The sequence below is a fragment of the Bemisia tabaci genome, chromosome 6 (genome assembly GCF_918797505.1).
Source record: "Bemisia tabaci chromosome 6, PGI_BMITA_v3".
NCBI classification, from domain to species: Eukaryota; Metazoa; Arthropoda; class Insecta; order Hemiptera; family Aleyrodidae; genus Bemisia; species Bemisia tabaci.
In genome coordinates this window covers 16,538,843-16,555,024 of record NC_092798.1, presented here as the reverse complement: position 1 = coordinate 16,555,024, position 16,182 = coordinate 16,538,843, and the positions used below count along the sequence as shown (strand labels likewise).

The 16,182-nt window shown below is 39.4% G+C and overlaps 1 protein-coding gene across 1 annotated transcript; it reads left to right on the top strand.

The window, feature by feature from the left end:
• The first annotated feature begins 226 nt into the window (after positions 1 to 226).
• Positions 227 to 8,436, top strand: LOC109036812 (uncharacterized). Its single transcript, XM_019051188.2, has 3 exons — positions 227 to 387; positions 5,117 to 5,260; positions 7,514 to 8,436. The coding sequence occupies exons 2-3, from the start codon at positions 5,146 to 5,148 to the stop codon at positions 8,434 to 8,436; spliced, it is 1,038 nt and encodes a 345-aa protein (XP_018906733.2). The 5' UTR covers positions 227 to 387; positions 5,117 to 5,145.
• The last annotated feature ends 7,746 nt before the right edge of the window (positions 8,437 to 16,182 follow it).

Here is a 16,182-nt window from a genome sequence, read left to right as displayed (position 1 = left end):
TTGTGCGGATTCCCACGAAAATTTAAAGGCATTTGCTTCGTACTACGCAAAAAATTCACTGAAATTTTCACGCGCATCCGCACAACCGTTTTCATGTAAAAATTGAATTGCCCGATTAAATTTGGCAATATCTGATACGGCTTAGTTCCTTTCTGCTTAGCGCAGTCCAAATTATACATGATTTCTATGACCTTTGCTTGCTCACGGCCCCCCTCCTGCAGCTGAGTTTCTTGTCTCCCTTTCCTAAATGAGCGACCTATTCAATATTTCCTTGCAACGCTTCAGTATAAGCATACTGTTTAATACCCTGTTACACGTATTTATAAGAATGTATATAAGTATATTTACATAAAGCTGTTGTAGGTTGTTGAAACTCCAATTATTTCAGTAAGTTCACTTCTAATACTCTTTTAAAATGCATTAGTTTTGGGAAAAATTCATTTTTTGTATAAATCTGTTCCTTCCGTTACCTCCATATTTTACTGTACTCATTTAGGTACCCCAAGGGAGACAATGTAAAGTGATTTGAGAAAATGTTTGATGTGGTAATTTTACCTCCAATGTCTATGAGTTTTTTTATTATGTTTTATTTTTTCATTCATTTATGTTTATGTTAATCTTTACCAAGCAGGTCAGAATACAAGCAAAAATTAGAATGTGAACTCCACACTGCCGTGAGCCAAAAATTCATTCAACGCCTAGTATCGAATATGGGTCATTTCCCGCCTTTTGTGCTATTAACTTGCTTTCAAATCAGTTGATTGCGACCTCCTTAGAAATAAATACTCATACTTGTTGATCTTGGTAAAAATATCTACATTCAACCATTCACTTTTTTCTGTAGAAATTAATTTCCTTAAAATAGTCACACTCAAAAAAGGTATGACTCTGAGACCCATAAAAAATGGCTCGGAGATCCATAATTTCTAACCGAAGTGCCTTACCGTCTACAGTATGGCTTTCTGAGCCAAACTTTATTGGGCGTGGACCTATAAGCATGGCTCCACGAACTATATTTTATGACTCCATGATCCATAACTTGACCGGTAAGTCACTCTTCCCATACTTGTTTTTTGAGTGCAGCTATTCAATTCCTTATTCCCTCATTTTGACCTGTAAGCATAGTAAACCGTACACAGGGCTTTATATTATGAGATATGCGCAAATCCTAGGACTCGTGCCACCCGTTGCAACCTCAAAACTGAGATGAAGTGAACACATATATCTGATACTGGTCGCGTTTTAAAACATCATTTTATTTGATCTGAAATAAAAGGAAACAAGGATCATATTTTTCATACCTGACAAAATTATGGAATTTGTAAAGTAGCATTTTGAGGTGTCAAAAGATAATTAAAGGGAGTCCCGTCACTTTATTATTATAAAGGGGGCGCATTGAGGCAATTGCTGCGTGATTTTTTTTTAAGTAGGAGGGGGGGGGGGGCTGGACCAACATTACGATCGCGTTACAAGGGGTGTATAAAAAATCGGAAATGTCACGTCACATAAATTATGGACAGTCCCGTGACTGCACACGGAGAAAAAAAAACTCGTGCGTGGGACCCGAAGTTTAAGTCATATGGATCTCTGAAGTTTTCAGATTGAGCATCTGAACACTTTAGGTCTAGCTGCCGAAGTTCGGATCATACATCTGAAACTTCAGTTCTTACATCTGAAGTACTTCAGATGTGAGAACCGAAGTACTTCAGATGTAAGAACTGAAGTTTCAGATGTATGATCCGAACTTCGGCAGCTAGACCTAAAGTGTTTAGATGCTCAATCTGAAAACTTCAGAGATCCATATGACCTAAACTTCGGGTCCCACTCACGAGTTTTAGCGGCTCTGGTGCTTGCACTAGAGCTGCTATTCCGGACGGTCCCAGCTGGGGAGTATCAATGCAGCATGTTACATTGTAGAGACCGCGCGTTGGTTGATGGGAATCGGCGCCATTTTCGGCTATGTTCCTTGTCATGACTTTATTTTATTGCATACTGTTTTATTGTTAGTCAATGCTATGTTGTGTATTGTATTTTTGGAATCATGGTGATACAGTCAACAATTCAAAACTTGTTTGTGCTTTTATCTCGTGATGGAAAAAATGTACTTTACGTTCAAAATTTGAAAATTTGAATTTTAAAGTTTTCGCGGTTAAGGAAGCTTTAACCACTGGGTTGGAGCTTCCTAGTCATTTACTCGATATCAGCTGATAGCAAACAAAGGTTACCAGGGAAACCGTAAACGTCTAACAACTATCGTGGCCATTGGGGCGATTATTGAAATGATATCGACTGTATGTCGCCGCTTACGACAGGACATAGCCCTATCTTAACTGTGTAATATATCGCAATTCGATATTGTTTTGATTTTTAAAAGGAGCAATTCATTCATACAGTTCCGATTAGTTTTGGCGAACGGGCCCTTAACCTACGGCACTCGGCTCATGGGAATTTTTTAACTCTAAATTTTTTAACCTAACTCTTCCATTCCGGGAACATATTTATTGAAAACGGCGACTTTTTCAACAGTCCTATTTTTATCTACAACATCTAAGTGGCCCTTCATAATCATTTAATTTTGGCCCCTGGCCAGAAAAAGGTTCGGAAATTGCAGTGATTTTGCCGAAAATGCTGAAGTAAGTAAATTTGGGCATTTTTTTTCCTTCTTCAAACTCTGTGGAGAAGCACTTCTCCTCCAGTACATCTATTTTTTTACTTATCTCTCGCAAGGTACATTTACAGAAGGTGTGTTCCAGTATTAACAGTTCAGATTCGTTGTTTTTTTATTATAACGCTTATTTCGGAAAGCAATTATTACATTGTTCAATTCTACTGACTTTCAACACTCGATTATACTCCCGGCAAATTCTGCAGCAGCGTTTCAAATGTTGACTCTAATGCTTCCAACAGCCATCCGATGTCTAAGGGTTTATTCCTAGATTTAGGGATTTTCCGGAATTTCCAGGGATTTAGGGATTTTTCAGGAAATCTAGGGATTTTTTTTTGATGAGGTAAAGTTACCAAAAATCAACTTTTTAACCTCAATTATAGCTTCGACAATCGAAAACATTTTTTCATCTATATTTTGTAGGCCTTTTTGGCAACACTATTTTCCCCGCAAATAAGCCGGAAATTAAAACGATTGTGTCCTTCGATGTACTTGACATTCAACTGCATTCAACCTGTTAATAATAAGAAATCAACTAATATTCTTTCATTTTATTGGTCTGGATTAGCACTGCTTTCAGAGAGCGCCAAAATTCAAACGAGCCAATCAGATTTAAATATTGCAAATCGCTACATCGAATGACATCATGATTCTTCATAAAAAAATGGCGCTTTTTGCAAAATCTAGGGATTTTTTAAGTATATTTGAGCAAATCTGGGGATTTAGGGATTTTTAGCGAAATCTAGGCATTTTTTTTCTTCCCCGCTAGGGATTTAATATCGGAAGACTGGCTTCCAGTATCGCAGCGTTGATCGTCGCTGATGTCGAAATGGAACCTAATGCCGGACTTACTGTAACACCTCCATTCCTCAATTCCGGTGAGGAATACGTCTCTACCCTTAACTCAATATAAATATACAAATTGATAAGTGAGTGCTTTAGTCTCCTGAAAACAGAATTGCGAAACTTAAAATTGGAGAAAAATGATGAGTAAATGAAAAAATGGAACCAATTGATGGAAATGTCGCATGCCATTCTGACACAAAATATGGCGTCTATCGAATCACCTTAACTAAATAAAATAACCAAATTTTCAACTCTCAAACTATCAACTATCAACTATCAAAATTCAAACTATCAAAATTTCCAACAATGACAAAAATGATTGTAATATACCTATAATGTAATGAAATATACACGCTCTAATCATTTAATTTGTATTACCTTTATGTTATGTACCTACATGTTATACTATTTTTATAATAAATTTTGCCAACATGCTTTTCAATTCAGTCTACAACATTTCATTCCGACGTGGCAATAATGATTTATAATGCCCCTAAACATTAAAATGAATTACAATAGTAATGCCGCATTATAATGTCGTATTATACATCGCAACGATTCATGTCCTACTGATTATTGATTATTGTAAGATGAATTCTGTTTTCTCTGATTGTATGTTTCATACGTGCGAAGCAAGTACGGGTCACTAGAAACGTGGTTCGTACGGGTGGCTGATGAAATTGATCTTCGAATACCTTTTGATGAGCTAGGGAAATGGAACCATCTGCATCTCATGGACAATAAATAGTTGCCGTAATTAAGGTCATCCCGTGATTAAGGTGCCGTGATTTAAGTCATAAATTCTTCATCTAATTCTTGATTCATCTCCAAAATGTCTGCTAAAGCTTTCATGCGCTTCTCCTTGTATGCATGAATGAGCAAATTGGGTATCGAACAAGCGGACACTTTTTGAAAATTTAGATGATTCTGGACAATATCGTACAGAAGTCCACGAGCTGCAGATAGAACCATTACCTCTAGCTCATCAAAAGTTATTCGAAGATCATTCAACAACCTCTTTGACAAGTTGCAAAAACTTTTCGTTAACAATAGTGTCACACGGTACTAGGAATATTTACTATTTAACGAACCTTATATTTCCCTGACTCAGTCCTAAATTATAGAAGTATGCGTTACTTTTCCAGCAATCCAAAAAAACAATTATACAAAAAACCAATACCTACACTTTCAGATATAAAAATGCAAATTTTTTGCAGCCTCGCTAAACGACTTATCAACCAGAGATTTTTTAGGAAGCGGACCTCCAAAGAGCTTTCAAAATTAAAAGTATACAACAAGTGATAATGCCATGTATTCGCCATATCAAAGCCCAATACACATTTATACACCGGCTACGTAAATCTGCTAAGTTACAAAACATGAATCGACAGTTGTCGGATTGTACATCAATGACAAAATGTGTCTAGGCCCTCATTCTTGACTACAACTACTGCCCCCAGAGCCGCTCTCCGACGCCAATGCGTTGGAGCTTCCTGCTTGTTTTTTCTCCGTGCATGCAGCAACCAAGATTATATACATTGCTTTCCTTTTTTTTAAGTCAAGCACTATTTAAGCCTAAAATATGTTTTTCGTTTGAAACTTCAGAGTAGAATTACTTCCCGGATTGAATCTCAATGGTAGGATCTTCAGCATGGTGCGTGAGCCTCCCACGAAAAAGCCTGCAAGTCAATTTGATATCGCACAACTTCCTTGCCTCGGCTGTCTTCTTGACATTATTCCTGGCTACAAGTAAGTTCCAAAGAACATTGCGTTTTTTTATGTTCAAACTTATTGCGATTGACGTTGGAAACGCATACTTGGCTCTCTTAATTCACAGCTCGAGAGTGTCATGTCGATAGTGAAAGACGCAGACAATCTGGACAAAGGAGAATTTGCGAGGATCAGAAATTTGATGAATTTCGTGTTTAAGGGGAATCTACTGAGTGAACTGAACACGAAGATACCCTTGATTTATAAATTGAGCTATTGTTAGAGGAGATATGACAAAATAACCGATTCTGCTCAAGTACATGTGTTTAAATGGGAAATGCCGCCAGATGACGTCATAAGGCGGCGTATTTTCTCACTTTTACATCAACTTTTCTCCAGTTTCCCATGTCAGAAAAAAATTATGAAAAATACTGCAAACTCAGCTCATCAGGCACTTTTAGATGAAGCGATATTTGCGTGTGCAAATTCTCCAGAGAGGAAAAGTACAAAGCGAAAATGGAGCTGTCTTATATATTGAACGGGTGGTTGTTACAGACAGAGGGAGAGGATGATTGACTATAGTCTGTCCCAGATACGAAGAGCCCTGGAAAATCAGAATAATTTGCACTATGTAGAAGCGAGGTATCGTTCGTTCTATTGTGCCCGACTAATCACCGAGCAAACCCCGCACCGTACAGAGGGTTGGTTATGAGCTCCGCGGCGCGGTGGCGTCTTACGCCGGGAATCCGCTCCTGGACCTCGGGGAAAACCACCGCGGAAAAATGCGAAGGGAGTATGCGTTGCCTCGAGGTGACTTGTGGCCCTCTGTGCGACGCATGTGAGAGGCGACGAGATGACAGGTGACGAGGGTCGAGGCACCCCAACCCGCCAAATAGTGCTAATTACTCTGATTTTCCAGGGCTCTTCGTATCTGGGACAGACTATAGCTGTAGGGTCTCTCGTGGGATTCCGTTGGTAAATGTATTCTCTGGCATACTTCTTTTGTCCACCAACAGGAGCGCTCAATTTTCTCTTTGTTCTCTTTGTCTATCGTTTTGTTCATCAATTTCAATAATCAACCTGCATTCGATTAAAACTTCCCCATATGAAAACCTGATCTCAGATAAGCCTTACTAGATGATCGAGCTAAAAAACAGTGGCGTGGCGTTACGATGTATCGATTGATCTGTCATTTAAACCTATCGAAAAGGATCGATAAACAGGGTGTTCGCAACGAGCATCGTAAAAATCGATTCTTTTTCATAGCTTCAAATGGAGAAATATCGATGATCGATCATTCACGCCTCTCCACTGTCAAAAAACATTCACATATCGATTTGTAACATTAAATATTTTTAAAACGTTTTCCCTTTTGAAGGTCGATCCGTCATCATTGATGCTAAAAATCGCATGTCGTCTTAAGTTTGTCTTTTCGAGAATTTTCGTTGATAAGAAAAGAGTTTCGCACAAAATAATCAGGTCCATATTTTTTTCCTGAATCAAGGAGCGGGAATCTTCAAGAAGTCGCAAAAAGTTTTTCTAGTTTCACCATTCACGTACAATATTTACTCATCAGGTTCCAACTCGGAATTAATCGGTGTCGTGGCGTGTTTTGCGATATATCGATTGATCTATACCATGTAAACCCATGGAAAAGGATCGATAAACAGGTGCTCGCAACGGACACCTTAAAGCCTTGTCTCCACGGGACGTTTTCATGGGATTTGTCCCAAGTTCGAGTCGCAGGAATGAAACTTCTGGGATTTTTCCCAGTTACCGTCTCCACGGGACGGGGCTCATAGGCCGCTCATACACTCCTGCGACAAGTTTGCGAGGGAGGGTAAGTTAGTAAAAATCAAGTGTTTAATCGGGATTAAAATAATAATTGAACACGATTGACAATTGGACACATTATTTTAACTAAACAAACTTGAACAGTGGAGTAACTGACAAAATGTCGTATAGTTCGCTCTGCACTTCTTCTTCTTCTCTCAGTTGGTCCTAGGGGCACAAAGACCATACTTGGTACTGGGATAAATATTGATTAACTCAATATTTTTCCCGACCTCGTAATTAGTATTTCTCCCTGAGACAAATTCCGTGAAACGGCCCGTGGAGACAAGGCCTAACAATCAATTCTGTACCCAGCTTCAAATGGAGGAAATATCGATAATAGTTCATTCACGCCCCGCACTAGAATAAAGTTCTATTTTTCCCACGGTGGTGCGGTATGCACAGAAACTCAATTTTCAGTGTTCCCTTTTATTTTAATCTTCTGCATGGTTTTCTTAGGTGATTCAAAGACCCTTGAAGACCCTTATCTCGTAAGGACTTTGAATGGTGAGAAGGTGCCCTACAATAATTATCGAGACTACCACTCACCAAATCTGGGAGATGAACTGGACCCCGTCTTTTATGAGTTTAATTTCGATCCAGTACGTCTTGAGGAGAAGCTCATCCGCGCTGCTCACTTCAATGGCACTTCTCCCTCGCGATTTCATCTTGAACTTCGAATGCTAGTCGATTGTGCCATGAAGGATTACACGGATTACGATACGGTCATAAAGCAGTGTCGGAACAACCAATATATAGATATTGTTCATCTTGAAAAAAAATACTATATAGAGGATGCTGCATTACCTTCCCCGTGGTTCGAGGATTTTCCGACACAAGAGCAATATAACTTTTTTAACAAGATCACGCATAAAAAATTAATAATGATGTTTCCTCAGTACTTAAGATTCCACCACATGAAATTGGATCGTAAACATTTTGACTCTGCTTGTCGGCATCTGGACAAGGTCCTTCCTAAAATTATGAAGTATCCAGAATTTGCCGGTTTCTTACCTACTCTTGACGACAAAACCCTTCAAATCGGCAGAATAAAGGAATTGATTGGAGTGTACCTTTTTTGGCAGTTTTGTAACGTTGCTCAGGACGAGAGGACAGAGGAGCATTTCGGAAAGATTAAAAAAATGACCCTAAAACGAATTGAAGCTAGTAGGCTACCAAATGCAGAGAGAGTGCGGTTTCTAAGGGCAAATGACATCTTACCACGGGATGATGAAAAGTGGGAAAAGGAACCTAAATTGGATGAGAAATATTTGGAACCCTTTGACTCTTTACCATTTCTAGTACAAAATGCTGCTGCTGAGCGGAAGTATGAATTTTTGGGGAAAAAGGGGCGAGGAGCCTTCCGCTGCTCCTCGAAGTGAAAAGTAGGTAGGGCACAGTGACAAAACGAACTACACTTCTTGACAATTTCGACGACACTTTTATTCTATACTTTCGATAGACTCATCACACTAAGAACAGAAAGAATCAGAACACCATCAGAACCACACTCGAAACTCTCTCAAACCTACACGCGGCTTCCGCGCGGAGTGCGTTTAGACACGGCGCGGCGTGGTGGGCCGATTCGCGGCCTGGCCAGGATCGCTGGTGAGCTAATTGTAAGACGAGACTGATTCCAGAGATTTTCTGAAAATTGCGAGTAGCGTGGCTTTAGCTTCCCTTCTCCCCTGCGGCCCAATCATCCGGGCCAATCAGGGCCTTACACGGGACTCTGATTTTCCGGGCTGACTGCGTTCACATGGGAACCGAGGAGCTAAGACTCTGCATGACATCATTTTGTCTCATCCTTGCAATTTTCAGCTGAGCTGTTGCCTGGACAGGAAACACAGAGCACCGTTTCTAACCGCGATGCTTGTTTTTCCCATGCAGGCAGCAACCCAGCTCGGTCTTAGCAATATGGTTTTATAGGTGATTGAGTCTACTCAGCAACCCCTCCCCAACTTTTTAGTGGATTCTACCGCTCGAATCCATCGCAGTATTACACCATGCCATGACCCAGAAGGCTGTAGATAATAAGAATTGTGGAATTAGGTACTAAAATGTTTGGCTCAGGTTAGAAACAACGTATGTATCGTTAGTCTGCCTATGCACATAAGTCAGTGGCGAGGCTTGAACGATCGATTATCGATATTCCCCCATTTGAAGCTGTGGTAAAGAATCGAATATCAAGGTGTTCGTTGCTAACGCCTTGTTTATCAATCCTTTTCCATAGGTTTAAATGGCAGATCAATCGATATATTGCAAAGCACGCCACGCCACTGGCACAAGCGTTTTTACGGATAAGCCAAGAATTGTGGTTCATAATTGCCAAATAGAGTCATGTTAACCACCATGCTTATTAAGAACTTGATTTAAGATCATTATGCCTATCTGGAGGAAGGTTGCTTGTGCGATTGAATGAAATCACTAATAGCCATTTGGAATACTGTACTTTCGGAATAATAATTAATATTGATTTAATTTTAGTTTGTTCTTGTTTTGTCACCACCTAGAAAACTCTTTTACATCTGGATTTGTGCACCGACGTTGTTATGAAGAACAAGAAAGCGCAATGGTATAAAAGTACTCTAACCTCATGATCATTCAAAACTGGGTCAAACACTTCCTAAAGCCTCGCTATTTTGTGGACAAGTATGCGGATAAAAATAATAAAAAATTCAGAAAATATGCTCGAAGTTTAATCTATAATTCCAATATTTACTCGGAAAACCTCCAAAAATGTAGGAACCTATTTGTTTTTCATTTTGTGTCTTTGACCAAATATCTACATAAACAGAGGTCCTTACCCAGTCTACCAGCCTAAAATATGGGAATACTCTCAGATAAGTACTCAATTTGCCGACTTTCTGTTAAAACAGGAATCGAGTTTTGGGAGCGTTCATAAATAACGTAACGCACTTTTTCGGAATTTTTAATATTTTATTGTGATAATGGATAAAAAAGTTGAAAAGTTGAAAGATTTTCTGTATGTTTATTAACGCAAGAGAGGGTTACGTAATGCTGCCAACTACCCCCCTCCCCCCTTGTAACACAGTATTTTACATTTGAAGAGGTCATTTGGGCGTATGTATGTTAAAAAGAACTATGTTACACGCAAACCCTATGCACATAGTTCCTTTTAGCATAAATACGTCCATTTTATTGTTAAGCAGCTCAAACTGATCCGATCAAAATAATATGCCAACACACACTTTGGATATCCAAATTATTTCTGATGGGACCAAAATGCTGATTTAACTGCTCTTATACTTACAATTAATTTTATACCCTCAGAATGTAAAATAATTTTGTGATGGCAGCCATGCAGGCTGCAGGTGGCAGACGCCGCCGTAAGGAGGGTTGGGTGGAGGGGAGGGGAGGGGGGAGGATAAAACTGGAAGAGAAGGAAAATATATTTCCTAAAAAAAATTGAAGAAGCACCTTGCATGTGCTCATGAGCTTACCGATCTCATTCATACCACTCAATTCCACCACTGTGAGTAAGGAGGAGCGAACATAGTATCAGCAACGGAAGGATTTCTCTTTGGTTTCCGTGTACTTACACTCACGTGCTATCTCGTCCTGCTTCTCTGAGAGCAAGTTTTAACCCGACATTTATCGGTGGAACGTTCGTAAGATTCACTTTGTATCTAACATTCTCTTTGCGGAAGGATAAGAATTTACCCTGCGATGTAGTGATTTCAAGTATATCTTACCTATTTTGCAATACATTTTTCGTTTGAAATAAATGCCGTTTTTTATTCGATTCTTATTGGTCCACTCGCTCCCGATCAGAGACAGATTGTACAAATGAGAATCGGGTATGAAAATTTTTTCATTTTTTTTTTTGGTCGACGCGGGCCTAAGAGAGCGCGAAGCGCCCTCTGGGGGTTGGGCCGCGCAGCGGCCAGGGGGCATAGCCCCCAAGTAGCTAATAGGAATGCATTTTCTCATGCATCAGGTATGTGATCTTCCTAATATGTTCATGAATTCGGTCCCTCTCAAAGAAACACTGTCGGATGGATTCTGATTGATAAGCAGGCGGAGAGCACCCAGCAAAATGAGTGCCTCTAGTATTTAAGACAAGCCCCCTCTTAATATGCTTTAATGCCCGATGTTAATTGTTTGTCTTAGCAAATTTTTATAAAATGACAAAGTTGATCTGGAAATCTTGATCCCTCTGGTCGACAGGAAACCTTTGGCGGCGATTTTCATCTGCGTGGTTTTATCCGACTTAATGAAGATAAATTATGTGTCATCAATGAGTAATCTAATGATTTCCACAGGAGGTGCCGCTTTCATATAAAAGCCGAAGACGGTTTGATGCACCTTATTTGGTGACGAACAATAATCATTCCATAGCAGTATTACCATAATCATTATTTTGACGAACATCTCCCTCAAATAAGCGCAAAACTCAAACTAAAATGTTTCATTGTCGCGGAGGTTCGTTTTCACGTTCACGCAATCCATTGAAAGAAACATCAGAAAATCTACTCAAAATACGTAGCGCTAAGCACTGATTTTTTTATCCCCTTCCCCTCCTTTCGTAACGCACCGATAACACTGCCGTGCTAAGGAAGAACGCCGTACGAACCTTCGAGCGTTGCCAAATTTCCTTCGATAAAATGTTCATTTTTGAGGGAAATTATGAATATTTTTCCTTGACATTTTCAGAAGTTTTGGATCAAATTAGAAACCAAATCATCTGAGAAATTGGTACACAAATATTCAAAAATTTTCCTGAAACTTAGCGATTTGCCAGGGGAAAGGCAACGCCTGAAGGCTCATACGGCGTTTTTCCTCAGCACCGCGGAACACAGGTCTGTGCTTCCCGAAAAAAAGTAGGTAACAAGTTTTTCCAAAGAGGAGGGCTCCAACAACCCAGATAGCACAAAATATTTTGAAAATATTGTCACCTTTATCAAAATATTTTCATGACAATATTTTAAAAACATTTTAAAAATATTTTTGTGCTATTTGGGAGGCCTTGTTCGAGCCCCTCTTCAAAGAAATGAGTGGATAAACACCGATCTTCGAGCGACTTAACGCACAAGTTTCAACTTACGACTGTGCGGTATCCTAAGTCTGGAGGCTATTGTTCAAGCGAGGCCTCAACTTTACTGATTTGAACACGTGATCGGAACAATCGCCTCCCTCGCCTCCCCCCCTCCCCCCACAAGCGCGTGTGCCAGCTTTCTTTCCGTCCTCCCTTTGGACCGAGTGCCGAAGCTTTCGAGAACTGCATTTACGTGTATATACGCAATGTTTTTCATTGTCGTTGAAGTAATGGGCCCACTAAGGCCGAATTAGAGACATTAACAAATTCATGATTAACATACACGATTATAATAAGTAAAATAATAACAATAAAATGAAGCAAGCGGGAAAGCTCTGATTCATTCGTATTACACTGGAGAAAAAAACACATTGGATCTAGAGTCCAGACTCTTGAAAACATTGAAAAGAAAAAATACTCTAGATTCAATCAGATTTAAGCTTGAATCAAAAGGAAATCCGCTCAAATTAAGAGGCTTGGTTCTTGATTTAAGCTTAAATCTGATTGAATCAAGAGTATTTTTCTTGTTGATGTTTTTAAGAGTCTGGACTCTAGATCCAATGTGTTTTTTTTTTCCAGTGTAGAGAAACGCTCAGCTGTTTTCTACGTGGGCACGTTTTCAAGTTCCCTGAAGAAGATGAGAAAAGTTGCGTGAAAGAACTCGCCTCACCAAAATTTCAACTATCAATTTTGAGAAAAGTAAATAAAGCTAAAGTAAATAAATAAAGTAATAAGTAAAAGTAATAAGTAAGTAAATAATAAGTAAATATAATAAGTAAATAAATAAATAAATAAGTAAAAGTAAATAATAAGTAAAGTATTAATAAGTAAAGTATAATAAGTAAATGTAATAAGTAATAATAAGTAAGTAAAGTAAGTAATAAGTAAATAAGTAAGTAAATAAAGTTAAAAAAATAAATCATAGAAAAACGAATATCGTCCTCCGTTCTTTGATATCAGAAGCATTAAATAAAGGTATAACAATTAAATCTATTCTAAATATGTGAGGCCCATATATTTGTCATCTTGCCGCAGAGCCGGTGCGCCATTTGATCGTATTACTATAATAAATTCTCCGGTCTTGCAACACCCACCGATCATCTTAAAGTCTCAATGCGCAAGTATGCTTATTACGAGGAGCACTTCTGCGGGTAAGTAACCTCTCATCTCTACCGATTCTGAGTACATTCTTGAACCGTCTATTCTGAGGTTTTTATATCCTACATTGCACTATGATTTTCTGTCTTGGAACTTGGAAGATCTCGGAGTTTATTGTTTTTGCACGCAGTTGCACGAACAAAGTAAACGAATTGGACGTATTTAAATCTAAAGGAACTATATTCATTGTAAGTTGAGCCATACCGTGCATGTATTCTTCTGGATTTTAGGGCTCATGTCGAGCGTGGATATAGTCCCTTTTGATTTAAATACGTCCAATTGCGGATCAACCACCTCGAGAAAAGCGGACGTTGGCTACATCGTTCGTATACAACAGGCGAGAAGAGAACCAACCTGGGGCAAAGGTACAGGGTAGCTGCATTCAAACACTCTTAATCTGGAGCGGTGAGATTTGATAAATCTCTTTAGGTTTGCTTGAAAATATTTTCATGTTCTATTTTATCTGGGTACGTCAAGGAAGAAGTCTTTGCATACAGATTCGTTCGGGAGCGTTGTTCAAAATGACATTACTGCATTTTTTCACCAAATATAACTCGCAGTTCTTATCTAGAAGAGCTCAGGAGATTTTCCTCTCTTTTTTAAACGAAAATTTAAAACTTTGAAAAATGTATTAGCCTTCTTGCATGTAATACTAAATAAATATATGATTTTCAGTCTCAAAAGAATTTTGAGAGAAAGTATCTTCAACTCACGACTGTAACGACTCATATCTAAAATCTAGCGTGTGGAAGTTTTAAAATTTCTCTCGAGCATTTTATCCTTGAGCAGGGGCGGATCTAGCAATTTGGCAACAACGGATTCCTTCCATTTAAACCTATGTTAAATTCCAAGAATCGATACATTTCCATAGGTTTAAATGGAGAAAAACAGTGTTGCCAATTTGCTAGATCCACCAATGTCCTTGAGAGAGTTCAGTAAAAAAGATCGATTACATATTGCTGAGCAGCTTTTTCAAGAGGCAGGTGCGAACATCACATAGATTGAGAAAAATCTATTGTAAACTTTCACCACTAGACCCCTCCTCCTCCTCCCTGCCACCACCAATTGAAACAAGATCAGTGTAAAAACTCGTTCCTAGACGAACTCGTAGACGCAAAGAACAGATGAAAAACTGTCAAAAGAGCGTAAAAAATAACACATTCGAAGCAGTTTTACATTGTGACCCGGACTCTTTGACAAGATTTTTAGGAGCTAATGATGTTGAGCACACGCACAATCAGAGCACTTCGTAAGCACCACCAAACAGGCAATCTATCATCACAAAGTTAGGAAACCTTCAAATTGAACATCATCAAGTAGAAAATGCCTATCTGCAAAGGGATCTCTGACAAAAGCGCGTATTCCCCAAAGCACCATCCTGGGATGAACGTTGATCTTCGAAATTCGAATTTGTGGTTAGTTCCCTCTGTTCAAAGACGTCCAATTGCCCTAGGTAGCCGGCCTGGACAACAAAGGCCGCGCCGAGCACCGCTTCGACCCCAAAGCGCCACCGCCAGGTCCGTAAAAACGCCGTAAGAGCTTTTAGATGTTGCCAAATCTTATTCTGTATATTAAATATTTAATTGGAAATATTAAGAGTGTTTCCCGTTGAAATTTGCAAAAACGCTCGATTACGTCGTGAGTAAAGTTCCGTAAAAAATTCAAAGGGAACAAGTCTTTGATAGTGAAGAAAATTCGCAGTTCACGAGAGGGAATTTGGCAACGTCCGAAGGCACTTGGGTCGTTTTCCCCGAGCGCAGCTGTAATCAAGAACAAGTGCCGATGAGGAAAGCGAAGCCGGGCGGACGGTTTTGTAACTCATAACGATTCTTGAGCTGAAACAAAATGCGTATTAATAATGACGTTGCATCATTCGGAAGGAAGGCACTGCAGCGGTGATGCTGCGGGGCTTGGAGGGTGGTGAGGGAGGGGGGTGGAATCGGAGCCATGCAATAAAGTACATAATAATGACTCGAATGATACTCGTGTCCATACGCGCGTTGATGCGGAGGAAATCGCGTATGGAACATTGTCCAGGAGTGCAGTCGACCGTTCCTGCACGGGCAAAAAATTATCCGAGGCAGTGTTCTACGATCTGCGGATGGGAGGCACTCGCGGTGTTGCCTGTCCGCCGAGAAGAACTGAAGAGAGATGACCACACACTTAAACTAGAGTACCTTTATAAGGAGAGTATGGACAACTCGATTAATGTAGCTCTTAGAACCCAAAAGGGCGACAACGTGAAAAACGGAAATCACTAGAAAAGTGCCGCTGCCAACCTATGCATTTGGAAGATCACTCAATATGGCCGACGACACCATTACAAAAAAGCGTTTTTAAGGATTAAAGCTTTGAAACTAAGAAAATGTAACGAAGTTTTATACGTGGTTTTATAATTTTTGATCAGTAAAAATTGTTGAAATGTGAAAATTAGTACCACTGTATAATTCGACTTCATAGGTTGGCCCCTTATTTGGGCCCCAAGAGCTACATGACCTGGATTACATTTTGCAATAAGGAACCACTATTTTTGGCCCATTTTAGAAACAACATACATGCCGTTGTTTTCCTTTTCCGTATGCAGATGTGTGCTTTCATAGGAGAGCGAGAGATAGTGGTTCCTTATTGCAAAATGTAATCCACCTGATCAAACCTAACTTCCAAATTTTCGAGCTGTCCATACTCTCCCTATGAAAATACTCTAACTTAAACTGCCGTGCTAAGGAAGAACGCCGTATGAACTTTCGAGAGTTGCCAAATTTCCCTCGATAAAATGTTCATTTTGGAGGAAGGTCATGAATATTTTCTCTTGATATTTTCAGGACTTTTCGGTGGAATTGCGAGCAAAATTATCCGAAAAATTTGCGGGAAAATATGTATAAGTTTAGCAGGGAATTCGTATTTTAGCATA

Coding starts and splice junctions, on each gene's coding strand:
- LOC109036812 (XM_019051188.2), top strand. CDS start 5,146: ATGGTAGGATCTTCAGCATGGTGCGTGAGCCTCCCACGAAAAAGCCTG. Junction 5,261..7,513: donor GACATTATTCCTGGCTACAA/GTAAGTTCCAAA, acceptor TGGTTTTCTTAG/GTGATTCAAAGACCCTTGAA.